Raw genomic sequence first — 15,146 nt, 5'->3', positions numbered from 1 at the left:
AGAGTGAACGGAGTTGTCAGAACGCCTAATAAAGTTTGACTTCATCTGACTGTTTTGTTGACATTCCCTTTAGCACATCTGGTGGATGCATAACGCAAACCCAGTCAAACGTTTGACTGCAGTATCTCATGCGCCTTATAATCCGGTGCGCCTTATAGTGCGGAAAATACGGTACCCAAACCTGCAGCCACACCAGGCATGTAAAAGAGACGGGCGTCTATTTGGGAGTCGGCTATTATTTGAAGTTTTATGGTACTCACCATCAAGACATCCTAGGTGTATATGACGATCTTCTTTCAGCCGAACACAATCAGAGATACACTATATAGACCTTATTCACAGCAGCGCCATCTTTGATTTTTAACGGGAATGAAAGCGAGGCTGTAAGGGATAGGCATGCATCTCTTCAGTGGGTTATAGAGTTAGCTATTTAATGTGTTTTTGGATTGTTCTGTTGACGAATCACTTCAAAAATATCTTTCCAAGAAATCAAGGTCAAGGTAACTTTATTGTCCCCGAGGGGTAATTACTTGTACAGCCAGCAGATAAACACAAGGACAAAACACACAACAATTCAACAAAACACAAAATACCCACAGTCTCTGAAACACAAAAGTAAAGAAATACATTTAAAACAGTTCGGGCAATTTGTTTAAAATCAAAACAGAAGTCGGGATAAGAGAGTTACTGAGGGAAGTAGCTTAAACTGACAGGACAAGGGATGGCTAGGGTCATCTGCAATAGATTGGAGATCTATAGATTGGAGATCTCGGTCTGACAGTACGGGTGAAGACCTGTAGGTGGCATGTGATCTGATGATATCTGTGTGTTTAGGTCTGCGGCCGGTTTCAAACGCAAGCTCATTCAGGACGAGGATCGCTTCCAGAGTTTCTGCAACAAGATCTTCGCGGGCTGGGACTTCTGCATCACCAACGAAAACGCGGCGCGGCTGAAGCGGAGCAGCTTACTGTACGAGATGAAGGTGCGTCTCCTGCCACTCCCGTGAGCTCCTGAGGGACGAGAGCTCAACTCCTGTGTTCCTGAGGCACGAGAGCTCAACTCCTGTGTTCCTAAGGGACGAGAGCTTAACTCCTGTGTTCCTGAGGGACGAGAGCTTAACTCCTGTGTTCCTGAGGGACGAGAGCTTAACTCCTGTGTTCCTGAGGCACGAGAGCTTAACTCCTGTGTTCCTGAGGGACGAGAGCCTAACTCCTGTGTTCCTGAGGGACGAGAGCTTAACTCCTGTGTTCCTGAGGGACGAGAGCTTAACTCCTGTGTTCCTGAGGGACGAGAGCTTAACTCCTGTGTTCCTGAGGGACGAGAGCTTAACTCCTGTGTTCCTGAGGGACGAGAGCTTAACTCCTGTGTTCCCGAGGGACGAGAGCTTAACTCCTGTGTTCCCGAGGGACGAGAGCTTAACTCCTGTGTTCCCGAGGGACGAGAGCTTAACTCCTGTGTTCCCGAGGGACGAGAGCTTAACTCCTGTGTTCCTGAGGGACGAGAGCTTAACTCCTGTGTTCCTGAGGGACGAGAGCTTAACTCCTGTGTTCCCGAGGGACGAGAGCTTAACTCCTGTGTTCCCGAGGGACGAGAGCTTAACTCCTGTGTTCCCGAGGGACGAGAGCTTAACTCCTGTGTTCCCGAGGGACGAGAGCTTAACTCCTGTGTTCCCGAGGGACGAGAGCTTAACTCCTGTGTTCCTGAGGGACGAGAGCTTAACTCCTGTGTTCCTGAGGGACGAGAGCTTAACTCCTGTGTTCCCGAGGGACGAGAGCTTAACTCCTGTGTTCCCGAGGGACGAGAGCTTAACTCCTGTGTTCCTGAGGGACGAGAGCTTAACTCCTGTGTTCCCGAGGGACGAGAGCTTAACTCCTGTGTTCCTGAGGGACGAGAGCTTAACTCCTGTGTTCCCGAGGGACGAGAGCTTAACTCCTGTGTTCCCGAGGGACGAGAGCTTAACTCCTGTGTTCCTGAGGGACGAGAGCTTAACTCCTGTGTTCCCGAGGGACGAGAGCTTAACTCCTGTGTTCCTGAGGGACGAGAGCTTAACTCCTGTGTTCCTGAGGGACGAGAGCTTAACTCCTGTGTTCCTTAGGGACGAGAGCTTAACTCCTGTGTTCCTGAGGGACGAGAGCTTAACTCCTGTGTTCCTGAGAGACGAGAGCTTAACTCCTGTGTTCCTGAGGGACGAGAGCTTAACTCCTGTGTTCCTGAGGGACGAGAGCTTAACTCCTGTGTTCCTGAGGGACGAGAGCTTAACTCCTGTGTTCCTGAGGGACGAGAGCTTAACTCCTGTGTTCCTGAGGGACGAGAGCTTAACTCCTGTGTTCCTGAGGGATGAGAGCTTAACTCCTCTGTGTTCCTGAGGGACGAGAGCTTAACTCCTGTGTTCCTGAGTGATGAGAGCTTAACTCCTGTGTTCCTGAGTGATGAGAGCTTAACTCCTGTGTTCCTGAGGGACGAGAGCTTAACTCCTGTGTTTATAAGGGACGAGAGCTTAACTCCTGTGTTCCTGAGGGATGAGAGCTTAACTCCTGTGTTCCTGAGGGATTAGAGCTTAACTCCTCTGTGTTCCTGAGGGACGAGAGCTTAACTCCTGTGTTCCTGAGGGACGAGAGCTCCACTCCTGTGTTCCTGAGGCACGAGAGCTTAACTCCTGTGTTCCTGAGGGACGAGAGCCTAACTCCTGTGTTCCTGAGGGACGAGAGCCTAACTCCTGTGTACCTGAGGGACGAGAGCTTAACTCCTGTGTTCCTGAGGGACGAGAGCTTAACTCCTGTGTTCCTGAGGGACGAGAGCTTAACTCCTGTGTTCCTGAGGCATGAGAGCTTAACTCCTCTGTTCCTGAGGGACGAGAGCTTAACTCCTGTGTTCCTTAGGGACGAGAGCCTTACTCCTGTGTTCCTGAGGGACGAGAGCCTAACTCCTGTGTTCCTGAGGGACGAGAGCCTAACTCCTGTGTTCCTGAGGGACGAGAGCTTAACTCCTGTGTTCCTTAGGGACGAGAGCTTAACTCCTGTGTTCCTGAGGGACGAGAGCTTAACTCCTCTGTTCCTGAGGGACGAGAGCTTAACTCCTCTGTTCCTGAGGGACGAGAGCCTAACTCCTGTGTTTCTGAAGGACGAGAGCCTTACTCCTGTGTTCCTGAGGGACGAGAGCCAAACTCCTGTGTTCCTGAGGGACGAGAGCTTAACTCCTGTCTTCCTGAGGGACGAGAGCCTAACTCCTGTGTTCCTGAGGGACGAGAGCCTAACTCCTGTGTTCCTGAGGCATGAGAGCTTAACTCCTCTGTTGCTGAGGGACGAGAGCTTATCTCCTGTGTTCCTTAGGGACGAGAGCCTTACTCCTGTGTTCCTGAGGGACGAGAGCCAAACTCCTGTGTTCCTGAGGGACGAGAGCTTAACTCCTGTGTTCCTGAGGGACGAGAGCCTAACTCCTGTGTTCCTGAGGGACGAGAGCCTAACTCCTGTGTTCCTGAGGCATGAGAGCTTAACTCCTCTGTTCCTGAGGGACGAGAGCTTATCTCCTGTGTTCCTTAGGGACGAGAGCCTTACTCCTGTGTTCCTGAGGGACGAGAGCGTAACTCCTGTGTTCCTTAGGGACGAGAGCTTAACTCCTGTGTTCCTGAGGGACGAGAGCCTAACTCCTGTGTTCCTGAGGGACGAGAGCTTAACTCCTGTGTTCCTGAGGGACGAGAGCCTAACTCCTGTGTTCCTGAGGCATGAGAGCTTAACTCTGTTCCTGAGGGACGAGAGCTTAACTCCTGTGTTCCTGAGGGACGAGAGCCTAACTCCTGTGTTCCTTAGGGACGAGAGCCTTACTCCTGTGTTCCTGAGGGACGAGAGCTTAACTCCTGTGTTCCTGAGGGACGAGAGCGTAACTCCTGTGTTCCTGAGGGACGAGAGCTTAACTCCTGTGTTCCTGAGGGACGAGAGCGTAACTCCTGTGTTCCTGAGGGACGAGAGCTTAACTCCTGTGTTCCTGAGGCATGAGAGCTTAACTCTGTTCCTGAGGGACGAGAGCTTAACTCCTGTGTTCCTGTGCCCACAGACGGATCTGGAGGAGGAGCGAATCAAGCGCCGGATGGCCAATCGCACGCGGGGTGAGAAGTGCCGCATTTACGCGCTCAGAGCCGTGCTCAACCTCTTCGTCATGGCCGTGCTAGTCACCTGCTTCTACTGCATCTACGTGGCCACGGTGTTCTCGCAGCGCAAGCAAGTGAAGGTGAGCTGTGACTATAGACTGTAAATCAATATGGGCGTAGTGTCTGTGAAGTCACCCGTAGGTTCTGATGAGCATTTCTGAAGCTCAAAATGGGCGGAGCCGGCCATTGCCTTGTGAAGGTGTTTATAATGAGGTGTGTGTGTGTAGGAGGAGAAGAGTGCGTTCCTGCAGGAGCTGGTGGTGGAGTACCTGCCCTCCATCGTCATCACGCTGGCCAACTTCATCACGCCGCTGATCTTCAGCCTCATCATCACCTTCGAGGACTATTCGCCCGCCTTCGAGATCCGCTTCACGCTGATGAGGCAAGGCTCGCACCACACACACTCTCTGCTGCACACACACTTATAAATGCCCTTGCCTTTCCCAAACACTGACAGCCACAGCCACTATATTACAGCGTTAGTTCACCCTAAAACTCTCTCATCATTAACTCACCCTCATGTCCTTCCAAACCCATAATACTTTCATTCATCTTCTGAATACAAATAAAGGTATTTTATTAAAATATGAGAGATTTCTGTCCCTTCATTGTAAGTCTATTCATATGAATGGAACGGTTTAATACAAGTCTCCTGAAGAGACATGATCACTTACAGATTTAATTTAGGATTTTTATTCACACAAAAACACACACTCTTCTGATTGGCTGAGTGCAGTGCGCCTGCAGAGAGACTCCGCCCACACACTCTTCTGATTGGCTGAGTGCAGTGCGCCTGCAGATAGACTCCGCTCACTCACTCTTCTGATAGGCTGAGTGCAGTGCGTCTGCAGAGAGACTCCGCCCACACTCTTCTGATTGGCTGAGTGCAGTGCGTCTGCAGAGAGACTCCGGCCACACTCTTCTGATTGGCTGAGTGCAGTGCGTCTGCAGAGAGACTCCGGCCACACTCTTCTGATTGGCTGAGTGCAGTGCGTCTGCAGAGAGACTCCGCCCACACTCTTCTGATAGGCTGAGTGCAGTGCGTCTGCAGAGAGACTCCGCCCACACTCTTCTGATAGGCTGAGTGCAGTGCGCCTGCAGAGAGACTCCGCCCACATATTCTTAATGTATGCTGACCCTGAACTGGGAGACCCCCATCCATGTTCAGTGTGTGTGTGTTCAGTGACAAGCGTTATGTTTATTATGTGTGTGTTCAGTGACAAGCATTATGTTCATTATGTGTGTGTGTGTGTTCAGGTGTGTGTTCATGCGTTTGGCCAGCATCGGCGTGCTGCTCTTCTCTCTGTGGGTCCAGATCACGTCCTGTGAAAGTTCAAACTGTCCCTGCGGCTACAACCATCAGACCTACCCTGTACGTCTCACACTCTCACTCACTCACTCACTCACTCACTCACTCACTCACTCACTCACTCACTCACTCACTCACTCACTCACTCACTCTCACACACTCACTCACACAAACAAACAAACGTGTTGTCCTGCAGTGCTGGGAGGCTCATGTTGGGCAGGAGATGTATAACCTCGTGATTTTCGCCACACGCACACACACACACTCACACACACACGTATGTTGTGCGTCTCTAAATGAGTGTGTTGTGCTGCAGTGCTGGGAGACTCATGTCGGGCAGGAGATGTACAAGCTCGTGATCTTCGACTTCCTGATCATCGCCGCCGTCACCATCTTCGTGGAGTTTCCCAGGAAGTATGAGATGTTTTGTACAGATGTTTTGAGTTCTGCCTCAGTTTCCCCTGAGGTGTGTGTCTGAGAGTCGTCTGGTTGTTGCAGGATCATCGTGAACCACTGTGACCACGGTTTGGTGAGGTGGTGGGGTCAGCAGGAGTTTGCCGTCCCTCAGAACGTGCTGGAGATCGTCTACGGTCAAACCATCTGCTGGATCGGCACCTTCTACTGCCCCCTGCTGCCCGCCATCAACACCGTCAAATACGTCCTCGTCTTCTACCTCAAGAAGGTCACAACTCAAGCGTGCTTCACAATACATGTTTCAGAGCAGCTTTACAGAAAACACTTGTTTCAGTGTTACAGTTTAGGAAGTGTTCCGTTATCAGTCAGAGACTAGTCTAATGTTATATAAACATGGCAGTGATGTAGAGCTATAGTGTAGTGTGTTATGTGGTTAGTCATGTTAGGCATGTTACTCCCACAGGTGTCTCTGGTGTAATGTGAGCCTGTAGTGTGGTTAGTTATATTAGGGATGGCTCGATACCACAATTTTGGCTTCGGTACGATACCAGAACCTAATACCTCGGTATCGATACTAAATCGATACCACAGGTTAAAAAAAAAAAAAAAACAGTCTCAAAATTTAAGTGACACTTAAAAAAACACTGCTTGAAATTCTCCACTACCAAATGTGCAAAGAAAATGTATCAAATTGTAAAAAAAAAAATTCAGTCAGGGAACATACAGTAGGTTAAATTTTGATTTTGAAAAAAAACCCCTGAAATTATACAATTAAAATAGGTTAATATCTATAATAATAGATTCACATATAATAATAATAATAGAATGAAATGACATGTAAACCATTAGCTGTCATGCATCAACAGAGGTTTATCAACATTTATTGCATTTATTCATCTTGGTTTGGTTACTGTTTGGGTTCATATTAGTTTAATGCATTGCATAAAGTAATGTTAACATGCTAAAAACATGTATTAGTAAATTTAATTTTCTAGGTCATTTAATTACTGATTGATATAGATAGATTAATAAATGCTATATTACTGTTAGGTCAGGTTACCTAATGAATGTTGACAAATGTAGCTTAATTGTAATATTAGTAATATTCATATATGCTTATTGCTCTAGGGGTCACCACAGCGGCACTACTATGCCATTCATTTTACTATCACTAATACTAAAATTAATATTATTCATATTCTTTATTCATTCAAATTCAATTAATATATGTTTGTTTGAAAGTGCAAAAATGATGAGACTAAACTTAATTGGTTCTAGCGTGTCATGCAAGCAGATTTGAGCTTTCGTGTTTACCCTATCATATAATTTATAAGCTCTTATGTATGCGCGGCGCTGTTCGCTGTTCAATGTTCAAAAAAAGTCTAAATTAAATCAGTTGAATGATGGACTAACCTGTCGATCTCGGAACTCTTTCAACAAGTCAAGATGAGCAACTGACAAGTCAAGTGCTTCGGCAAATTTGATGTGTTGCCTCCCCGTTTGCAGAGTGGTGCATTGAGATCTGTTTCTTTACTTTTTCATTACTTTTGTTGGCAAAGTAATGCCTTATTTCACTCATTCTGCTCTCTCTATTTATTAATTTCGGGCGTGTAGAAATTCGAATGAGCTTCGTTTGATCCATCGTGTTCCTCTGTTGTCACCGTTTGCCGGTTTCGCGTGACCCGCGTCAGTTTAGGTAGCGCACTGCCGCCTAGCGGTGAACTTCGAAACAGCAGCGCATCAAATACCGAATTGAACAAAATTATGATATTGTACCGTTTGCAATATAATATATACCGGTATTTTTGCAGTAACGGTATACCGCGCATCCCTATTAGGCATGTTACTCCCACAGGTGTCTCTGGTGTAGTGTGAGCCTGTAGTGTGTTATGTGGTTAGTTATATTAGGCATGTTACTCCCACAGGTGTCTCTGGTGTAGTGTGAGCCTGTAGTGTGTTATGTGGTCAGTTATGTTAGGCATGTTACTCCCACAGGTGTCTCTGGTGTAGTGTGAGCCTGTAGTGTGTTATGTGGTTAGTTATATTAGGCATGTTACTCCCACAGGTGTCTCTGGTGTAGTGTGAGCCTGTAGTGTGTTATGTGGTCAGTTATGTTAGGCATGTTACTCCCACAGGTGTCTCTGGTGTAGCGTGAGCCTGTAGTGTGTTATGTGGTTAGTTATGTTAGGCATGTTACTCCCACAGGTGTCTCTGGTGTAGTGTGAGCCTGTAGTGTGTTATGTGGTTAGTTATGTTAGGCATGTTACTCCCACAGGTGTCTCTGGTGTAGTGTGAGCCTGTAGTGTGTTATGTGGTTAGTTATGTTAGGCATGTTACTCCCACAGGTGTCTCTGGTGTAGTGTGAGCCTGTAGTGTGTTATGTGGTTAGTTATGTTAGGCATGTTACTCCCACAGGTGTCTCTGGTGTAGCGTGAGCCTGTAGTGTGTTATGTGGTTAGTCATGTTAGGCATGTTACTCCCACAGGTGTCTCTGGTGTAGTGTGAGCCTGTAGTGTGTTATGTGGTTAGTCATGTTAGGCATGTTACTCCCACAGGTGTCTCTGGTGTAGCGTGAGCCTGTAGTGTGTTATGTGGTTAGTTATGTTAGGCATGTTACTCCCACAGGTGTCTCTGGTGTAGTGTGAGCCTGTAGTGTGTTATGTGGTTAGTTATGTTAGGCATGTTACTCCAACAGGTGTCTCTGGTGTAGTGTGAGCCTGTAGTGTGTTATGTGGTTAGTTATGTTAGGCATGTTACTCCCACAGGTGTCTCTGGTGAAGCGTGAGCCTGTAGTGTGTTATGTGGTTAGTTATGTTAGGCATGTTACTCCCACAGGTGTCTCTGGTGTAGCGTGAGCCTGTAGTGTGTTATGTGGTTAGTCATGTTAGGCATGTTACTCCCACAGGTGTCTCTGGTGTAGTGTGAGCCTGTAGTGTGTTATGTGGTTAGTTATATTAGGCATGTTACTCCCACAGGTGTCTCTGGTGTAGTGTGAGCCTGTAGTGTGTTATGTGGTTAGTCATGTTAGGCATGTTACTCCCACAGGTGTCTCTGGTGTAGTATGAGCCTGTAGTGTGTTATGTGGTCAGTTATGTTAGGCATGTTACTCCCACAGGTGTCTCTGGTGTAGCGTGAGCCTGTAGTGTGTTATGTGGTTAGTTATGTTAGGCATGTTACTCCCACAGGTGTCTCTGGTGTAGCGTGAGCCTGTAGTGTGTTATGTGGTTAGTTATATTAGGCATGTTACTCCCACAGGTTTCTCTGGTGTAGTGTGAGCCTGTAGTGTGTTATGTGGTTAGTTATGTTAGGCATGTTACTCCCACAGGTGTCTCTGGTGTAGTGTGAGCCTGTAGTGTGTTATGTGGTTAGTTATGTTAGGCATGTTACTCCCACAGGTTTCTCTGGTGTAGTGTGAGCCTGTAGTGTGTTATGTGGTTAGTTATGTTAGGCATGTTACTCCCACAGGTGTCTCTGGTGTAGCGTGAGCCTGTAGTGTGTTATGTGGTTAGTTATGTTAGGCATGTTACTCCCACAGGTGTCTCTGGTGTAGTGTGAGCCTGTAGTGTGTTATGTGGTTAGTTATGTTAGGCATGTTACTCCAACAGGTGTCTCTGGTGTAGTGTGAGCCTGTAGTGTGTTATGTGGTTAGTTATATTAGGCATGTTACTCCCACAGGTGTCTCTGGTGTAGTGTGAGCCTGTAGTGTGTTATGTGGTTAGTTATGTTAGGCATGTTACTCCCACAGGTGTCTCTGGTGTAGTGTGAGCCTGTAGTGTGTTATGTGGTTAGTTATGTTAGGCATGTTACTCCCACAGGTGTCTCTGGTGTAGCGTGAGCCTGTAGTGTGTTATGTGGTTAGTTATGTTAGGCATGTTACTCCCACAGGTGTCTCTGGTGTAGCGTGAGCCTGTAGTGTGTTATGTGGTTAGTCATGTTAGGCATGTTACTCCCACAGGTGTCTCTGGTGTAGTGTGAGCCTGTAGTGTGTTATGTGGTTAGTTATATTAGGCATGTTACTCCCACAGGTGTCTCTGGTGTAGTGTGAGCCTGTAGTGTGTTATGTGGTTAGTCATGTTAGGCATGTTACTCCCACAGGTGTCTCTGGTGTAGTGTGAGCCTGTAGTGTGTTATGTGGTCAGTTATGTTAGGCATGTTACTCCCACAGGTGTCTCTGGTGTAGCGTGAGCCTGTAGTGTGTTATGTGGTTAGTCATGTGGTTAGTCATGTTAGGCATGTTACTCCCACAGGTGTCTCTGGTGTAGCGTGAGCCTGTAGTGTGTTATGTGGTTAGTCATGTTAGGCATGTTACTCCCACAGGTGTCTCTGGTGTAGTGTGAGCCTGTAGTGTGTTATGTGGTTAGTTATATTAGGCATGTTACTCCCACAGGTGTCTCTGGTGTAGTGTGAGCCTGTAGTGTGTTATGTGGTTAGTCATGTTAGGCATGTTACTCCCACAGGTGTCTCTGGTGTAGTGTGAGCCTGTAGTGTGTTATGTGGTTAGTTATGTTAGGCATGTTACTCCCACAGGTGTCTCTGGTGTAGTGTGAGCCTGTAGTGTGTTATGTGGTTAGTTATGTTAGGCATGTTACTCCCACAGGTGTCTCTGGTGTAGCGTGAGCCTGTAGTGTGTTATGTGGTTAGTTATGTTAGGCATGTTACTCCCACAGGTGTCTCTGGTGTAGCGTGAGCCTGTAGTGTGTTATGTGGTTAGTTATGTTAGGCATGTTACTCCCACAGGTGTCTCTGGTGTAGCGTGAGCCTGTAGTGTGTTATGTGGTTAGTTATGTTAGGCATGTTACTCCCACAGGTGTCTCTGGTGTAGCGTGAGCCTGTAGTGTGTTATGTGGTTAGTTATGTTAGGCATGTTACTCCCACAGGTGTCTCTGGTGTAGTGTGAGCCTGTAGTGTGTTATGTGGTTAGTTATGTTAGGCATGTTACTCCCACAGGTGTCTCTGGTGTAGTGTGAGCCTGTAGTGTGTTATGTGGTCAGTTATGTTAGGCATGTTACTCCCACAGGTGTCTCTGGTGTAGCGTGAGCCTGTAGTGTGTTATGTGGTTAGTTATGTTAGGCATGTTACTCCCACAGGTGTCTCTGGTGTAGTGTGAGCCTGTAGTGTGTTATGTGGTTAGTTATGTTAGGCATGTTACTCCCACAGGTGTCTCTGGTGTAGTGTGAGCCTGTAGTGTGTTATGTGGTTAGTTATGTTAGGCATGTTACTCCCACAGGTGTCTCTGGTGTAGTGTGAGCCTGTAGTGTGTTATGTGGTTAGTTATGTTAGGCATGTTACTCCAACAGGTGTCTCTGGTGTAGCGTGAGCCTGTAGTGTGTTATGTGGTTAGTCATGTTAGGCATGTTACTCCCACAGGTGTCTCTGGTGTAGCGTGAGCCTGTAGTGTGTTATGTGGTTAGTTATATTAGGCATGTTACTCCCACAGGTGTCTCTGGTGTAGTGTGAGCCTGTAGTGTGTTATGTGGTTAGTCATGTTAGGCATGTTACTCCCACAGGTGTCTCTGGTGTAGCGTGAGCCTGTAGTGTGTTATGTGGTTAGTTATGTTAGGCATGTTACTCCCACAGGTGTCTCTGGTGTAGCGTGAGCCTGTAGTGTGTTATGTGGTTAGTTATGTTAGGCATGTTACTCCCACAGGTGTCTCTGGTGTAGCGTGAGCCTGTAGTGTGTTATGTGGTTAGTTATGTTAGGCATGTTACTCCCACAGGTGTCTCTGGTGTAGTGTGAGCCTGTAGTGTGTTATGTGGTTAGTTATGTTAGGCATGTTACTCCCACAGGTGTCTCTGGTGTAGCGTGAGCCTGTAGTGTGTTATGTGGTTAGTTATGTTAGGCATGTTACTCCCACAGGTGTCTCTGGTGTAGTGTGAGCCTGTAGTGTGTTATGTGGTCAGTTATGTTAGGCATGTTACTCCCACAGGTGTCTCTGGTGTAGCGTGAGCCTGTAGTGTGTTATGTGGTTAGTTATGTTAGGCATGTTACTCCCACAGGTGTCTCTGGTGTAGTGTGAGCCTGTAGTGTGTTATGTGGTTAGTTATGTTAGGCATGTTACTCCCACAGGTGTCTCTGGTGTAGCGTGAGCCTGTAGTGTGTTATGTGGTTAGTTATATTAGGCATGTTACTCCCACAGGTGTCTCTGGTGTAGTGTGAGCCTGTAGTGTGTTATGTGGTCAGTTATGTTAGGCATGTTACTCCCACAGGTGTCTCTGGTGTAGCGTGAGCCTGTAGTGTGTTATGTGGTTAGTTATGTTAGGCATGTTACTCCCACAGGTGTCTCTGGTGTAGTGTGAGCCTGTAGTGTGTTATGTGGTTAGTTATGTTAGGCATGTTACTCCCACAGGTGTCTCTGGTGTAGTGTGAGCCTGTAGTGTGTTATGTGGTCAGTTATGTTAGGCATGTTACTCCCACAGGTGTCTCTGGTGTAGCGTGAGCCTGTAGTGTGTTATGTGGTCAGTTATGTTAGGCATGTTACTCCCACAGGTGTCTCTGGTGTAGCGTGAGCCTGTAGTGTGTTATGTGGTTAGTTATGTTAGGCATGTTACTCCCACAGGTGTCTCTGGTGTAGTGTGAGCCTGTAGTTTGTTATGTGGTTAGTTATATTAGGCATGTTACTCCCACAGGTGTCTCTGGTGTAGTGTGAGCCTGTAGTGTGTTATGTGGTTAGTTATATTAGGCATGTTACTCCCACAGGTGTCTCTGGTGTAGTGTGAGCCTGTAGTGTGTTATGTGGTTAGTTATGTTAGGCATGTTACTCCCACAGGTGTCTCGGGTGTAGTGTGAGCCTGTAGTGTGTTATGTGGTTAGTCATGTTATGCATGTTACTCCCACAGGTGTCTCTGGTGTAGTGTGAGCCTGTAGTGTGTTATGTGGTCAGTTATGTTAGGCATGTTACTCCCACAGGTGTCTCTGGTGTAGTGTGAGCCTGTAGTGTGTTATGTGGTTAGTTATGTTAGGCATGTTACTCCCACAGGTGTCTCTGGTGTAGTGTGAGCCTGTAGTGTGTTATGTGGTCAGTTATGTTAGGCATGTTACTCCCACAGGTGTCTCTGGTGTAGTGTGAGCCTGTAGTGTGTTATGTGGTTAGTTATGTTAGGCATGTTACTCCCACAGGTGTCTCGGGTGTAGTGTGAGCCTGTAGTGTGTTATGTGGTTAGTTATGTTAGGCATGTTACTCCCACAGGTGTCTCTGGTGTAGTGTGAGCCTGTAGTGTGTTATGTGGTTAGTTATGTTAGGCATGTTACTCCCACAGGTGTCTCTGGTGTAGTGTGAGCCTGTAGTGTGTTATGTGGTTAGTTATGTTAGGCATGTTACTCCCACAGGTGTCTCTGGTGTAGTGTGAGCCTGTAGTGTGTTATGTGGTTAGTCATGTTAGGCATGTTACTCCCACAGGTGTCTCTGGTGACCAACTGTCGTCCCGCTACTCGCCCGTTCCGAGCGTCCAGTTCCCACTTCTTCTTCCTGGTGGTGTTGCTGATCGGCTTGGCTCTGGCATCAGTTCCCGTCACCGTCAGTATTGCAGAGTGAGTCCACGCATCACGACACGCATCACAGTCCGTATCAAACATGCCTCACAACATGCTTCACAACACGCATCATGACACGCATTACAACCCACTTCTCAGCACCGGTCCGCTCTCCTCATGGCGGTGTGTTCCAGTGTTAAACACGCCTCTCAGTGTTGGTTATACTCTCCTGTGCGGTGTGTGTGCAGGATCCAGGCGTCGCGAGCGTGTGGCCCGTTCATCAACTACAGCACCTCATGGCAGGTGGTGCCGCGGGGGATTACCCAGCTGCCCCTGGGCCTGCGCTCGTTCCTGCTAGCGCTCGCCTCCGAGGCCTTCGCCGTGTCCTTCTTCGTCATCACCTGGTGAGCATCATCTTCATCACTCTCTGCTGTATCGCTGGATCCTTTACGTGTGCAATGAACATTTCATTTTACCATTCAGTTTAAGACTTTACAAACTTGTGCTTTACCTAATTTGGTGTTCTGGGTCAAAATGACCCGCCTACGAGAGATTGCTTGTAAATCTCTTATTATGCCATTATCTCCAAATACTGGATTCAGTCTTTTTGGTCAACTTGAGGCCTGTGATCAATCAGTGACAAAAAACCTCTGCTAACCCAAAGAAAACAAGTTAATAAAAGTTTGAATCCAGTATTCTGTGATAATAGAGCAATTTTTCATGGTGTACCAAGGTGGAAAATAAACCCCCCAAGCACACAAATGATCGTAGTATTTTTGAGAAGTTGTGATACTCTGTGTGAACAAATTCAGTTTTAGTCCAATACGATAACATTAACTAGCATTTGCAGGAAGCAGAAAATCCCGTCCCTGTCAAAGTGACCAGAACACATGTGGGATAAACTGTGTGTGTGTGTGTGTGTTGCAGTCTGGGGATGTTCTATGTGATCGCTCTGGCTGGAGCTCATAAGCGTGTGATTGAACAGCTCCGAGATCAGCTGGCCATGGTGAGTCTCCACAGGATGAGGAAGATGATGATAATGATGATGATGATGAGTGTGTGTTTCTGTGTGAGCAGGAAGGCCGGGACAAGCGTTTCCTCATCCAGAAGTTGTATCAGGCCCAGCAGGCCACATTCAGGCGTTCTGCAGACGCCAAGGGTTTGAGCAGGAACCGATACGATGCTGGACTGTGTTTAGTGGAGCCGTCAGTGGTGCTGGAGACTCAGGCCTGACCCAGCGACCCGTCAACCCAGCTACCCAATGACCCAGCTACCCATTGACCCAGCGAACCATCGAACCATTGACTCATCAAACACACTCGCTCAATGGAGCCGTCAGTGGTGCTGTAGACTCAGGCCTGACCCAGCGATCTGTCAACCCAGCTACCCAATGACCCAGCTACCCACTGACCCAGCGAACCGTCAACCCAGCTACCCAATGACCCAGCTACCCACTGACCCAGCGAACCGTCAACCCAGCTACCCAATGACCCAGCTACCCATCGACCAAGCGAACCATCGACTCATCAAACACACTCGCTCAGTGGAGCTGTTAGTGGTTCTAGAGACTCAGGCATGACCCAGCACCCATCGACCCAGCGAACACACTCGCTCAGTGGAGCGGCTCCTGAACACACTAACTCGCCTAACACTACACCCTGTTTACTACACTAATGTCTTATTAGAGTGATTTTTGCTCTGTGTTTACAAAATGTACAAAAGTTTTGAGAATATCCCATTGTTGTGAGTGAACTGCTTTACTATCTGCACAATAAACCCATAAAACATCAAATACAGAAGATTTGAGA

General features: G+C 47.6%; 1 protein-coding gene across 2 annotated transcripts in view; it reads left to right on the top strand.

The window, feature by feature from the left end:
- Positions 1 to 14,633, top strand: part of LOC130097409 (transmembrane channel-like protein 7) — a 29,239-nt gene extending 14,606 nt beyond the window's left edge. Inside the window, exons 7-16 of one of the 2 annotated variants that reach the window (XM_056264237.1) lie at positions 835 to 982; positions 4,051 to 4,224; positions 4,372 to 4,526; positions 5,402 to 5,516; positions 5,770 to 5,867; positions 5,952 to 6,135; positions 13,265 to 13,395; positions 13,587 to 13,742; positions 14,266 to 14,344; positions 14,416 to 14,633. In XM_056264237.1, the coding sequence (XP_056120212.1) occupies positions 835 to 982; positions 4,051 to 4,224; positions 4,372 to 4,526; positions 5,402 to 5,516; positions 5,770 to 5,867; positions 5,952 to 6,135; positions 13,265 to 13,395; positions 13,587 to 13,742; positions 14,266 to 14,344; positions 14,416 to 14,571 (1,396 nt within the window). In that variant the 3' untranslated portion in view covers positions 14,572 to 14,633. The remainder of the gene's footprint in view (positions 1 to 834; positions 983 to 4,050; positions 4,225 to 4,371; positions 4,527 to 5,401; positions 5,517 to 5,769; positions 5,868 to 5,951; positions 6,136 to 13,264; positions 13,396 to 13,586; positions 13,743 to 14,265; positions 14,345 to 14,415) is intronic. The other variant, XM_056264238.1, reaches the window with a different exon arrangement.
- The last annotated feature ends 513 nt before the right edge of the window (positions 14,634 to 15,146 follow it).

Source organism: Rhinichthys klamathensis, unplaced genomic scaffold (assembly GCF_029890125.1).
Source record: "Rhinichthys klamathensis goyatoka isolate OS25496 unplaced genomic scaffold, OSU_Roscu_1.1 h1tg000219l_1, whole genome shotgun sequence".
Taxonomy (NCBI): domain Eukaryota; kingdom Metazoa; phylum Chordata; class Actinopteri; order Cypriniformes; family Leuciscidae; genus Rhinichthys; species Rhinichthys klamathensis.
The sequence above is the reverse complement of the archived record's forward strand: the minus strand, read 5'-3'. Positions and strand labels throughout refer to the sequence as shown.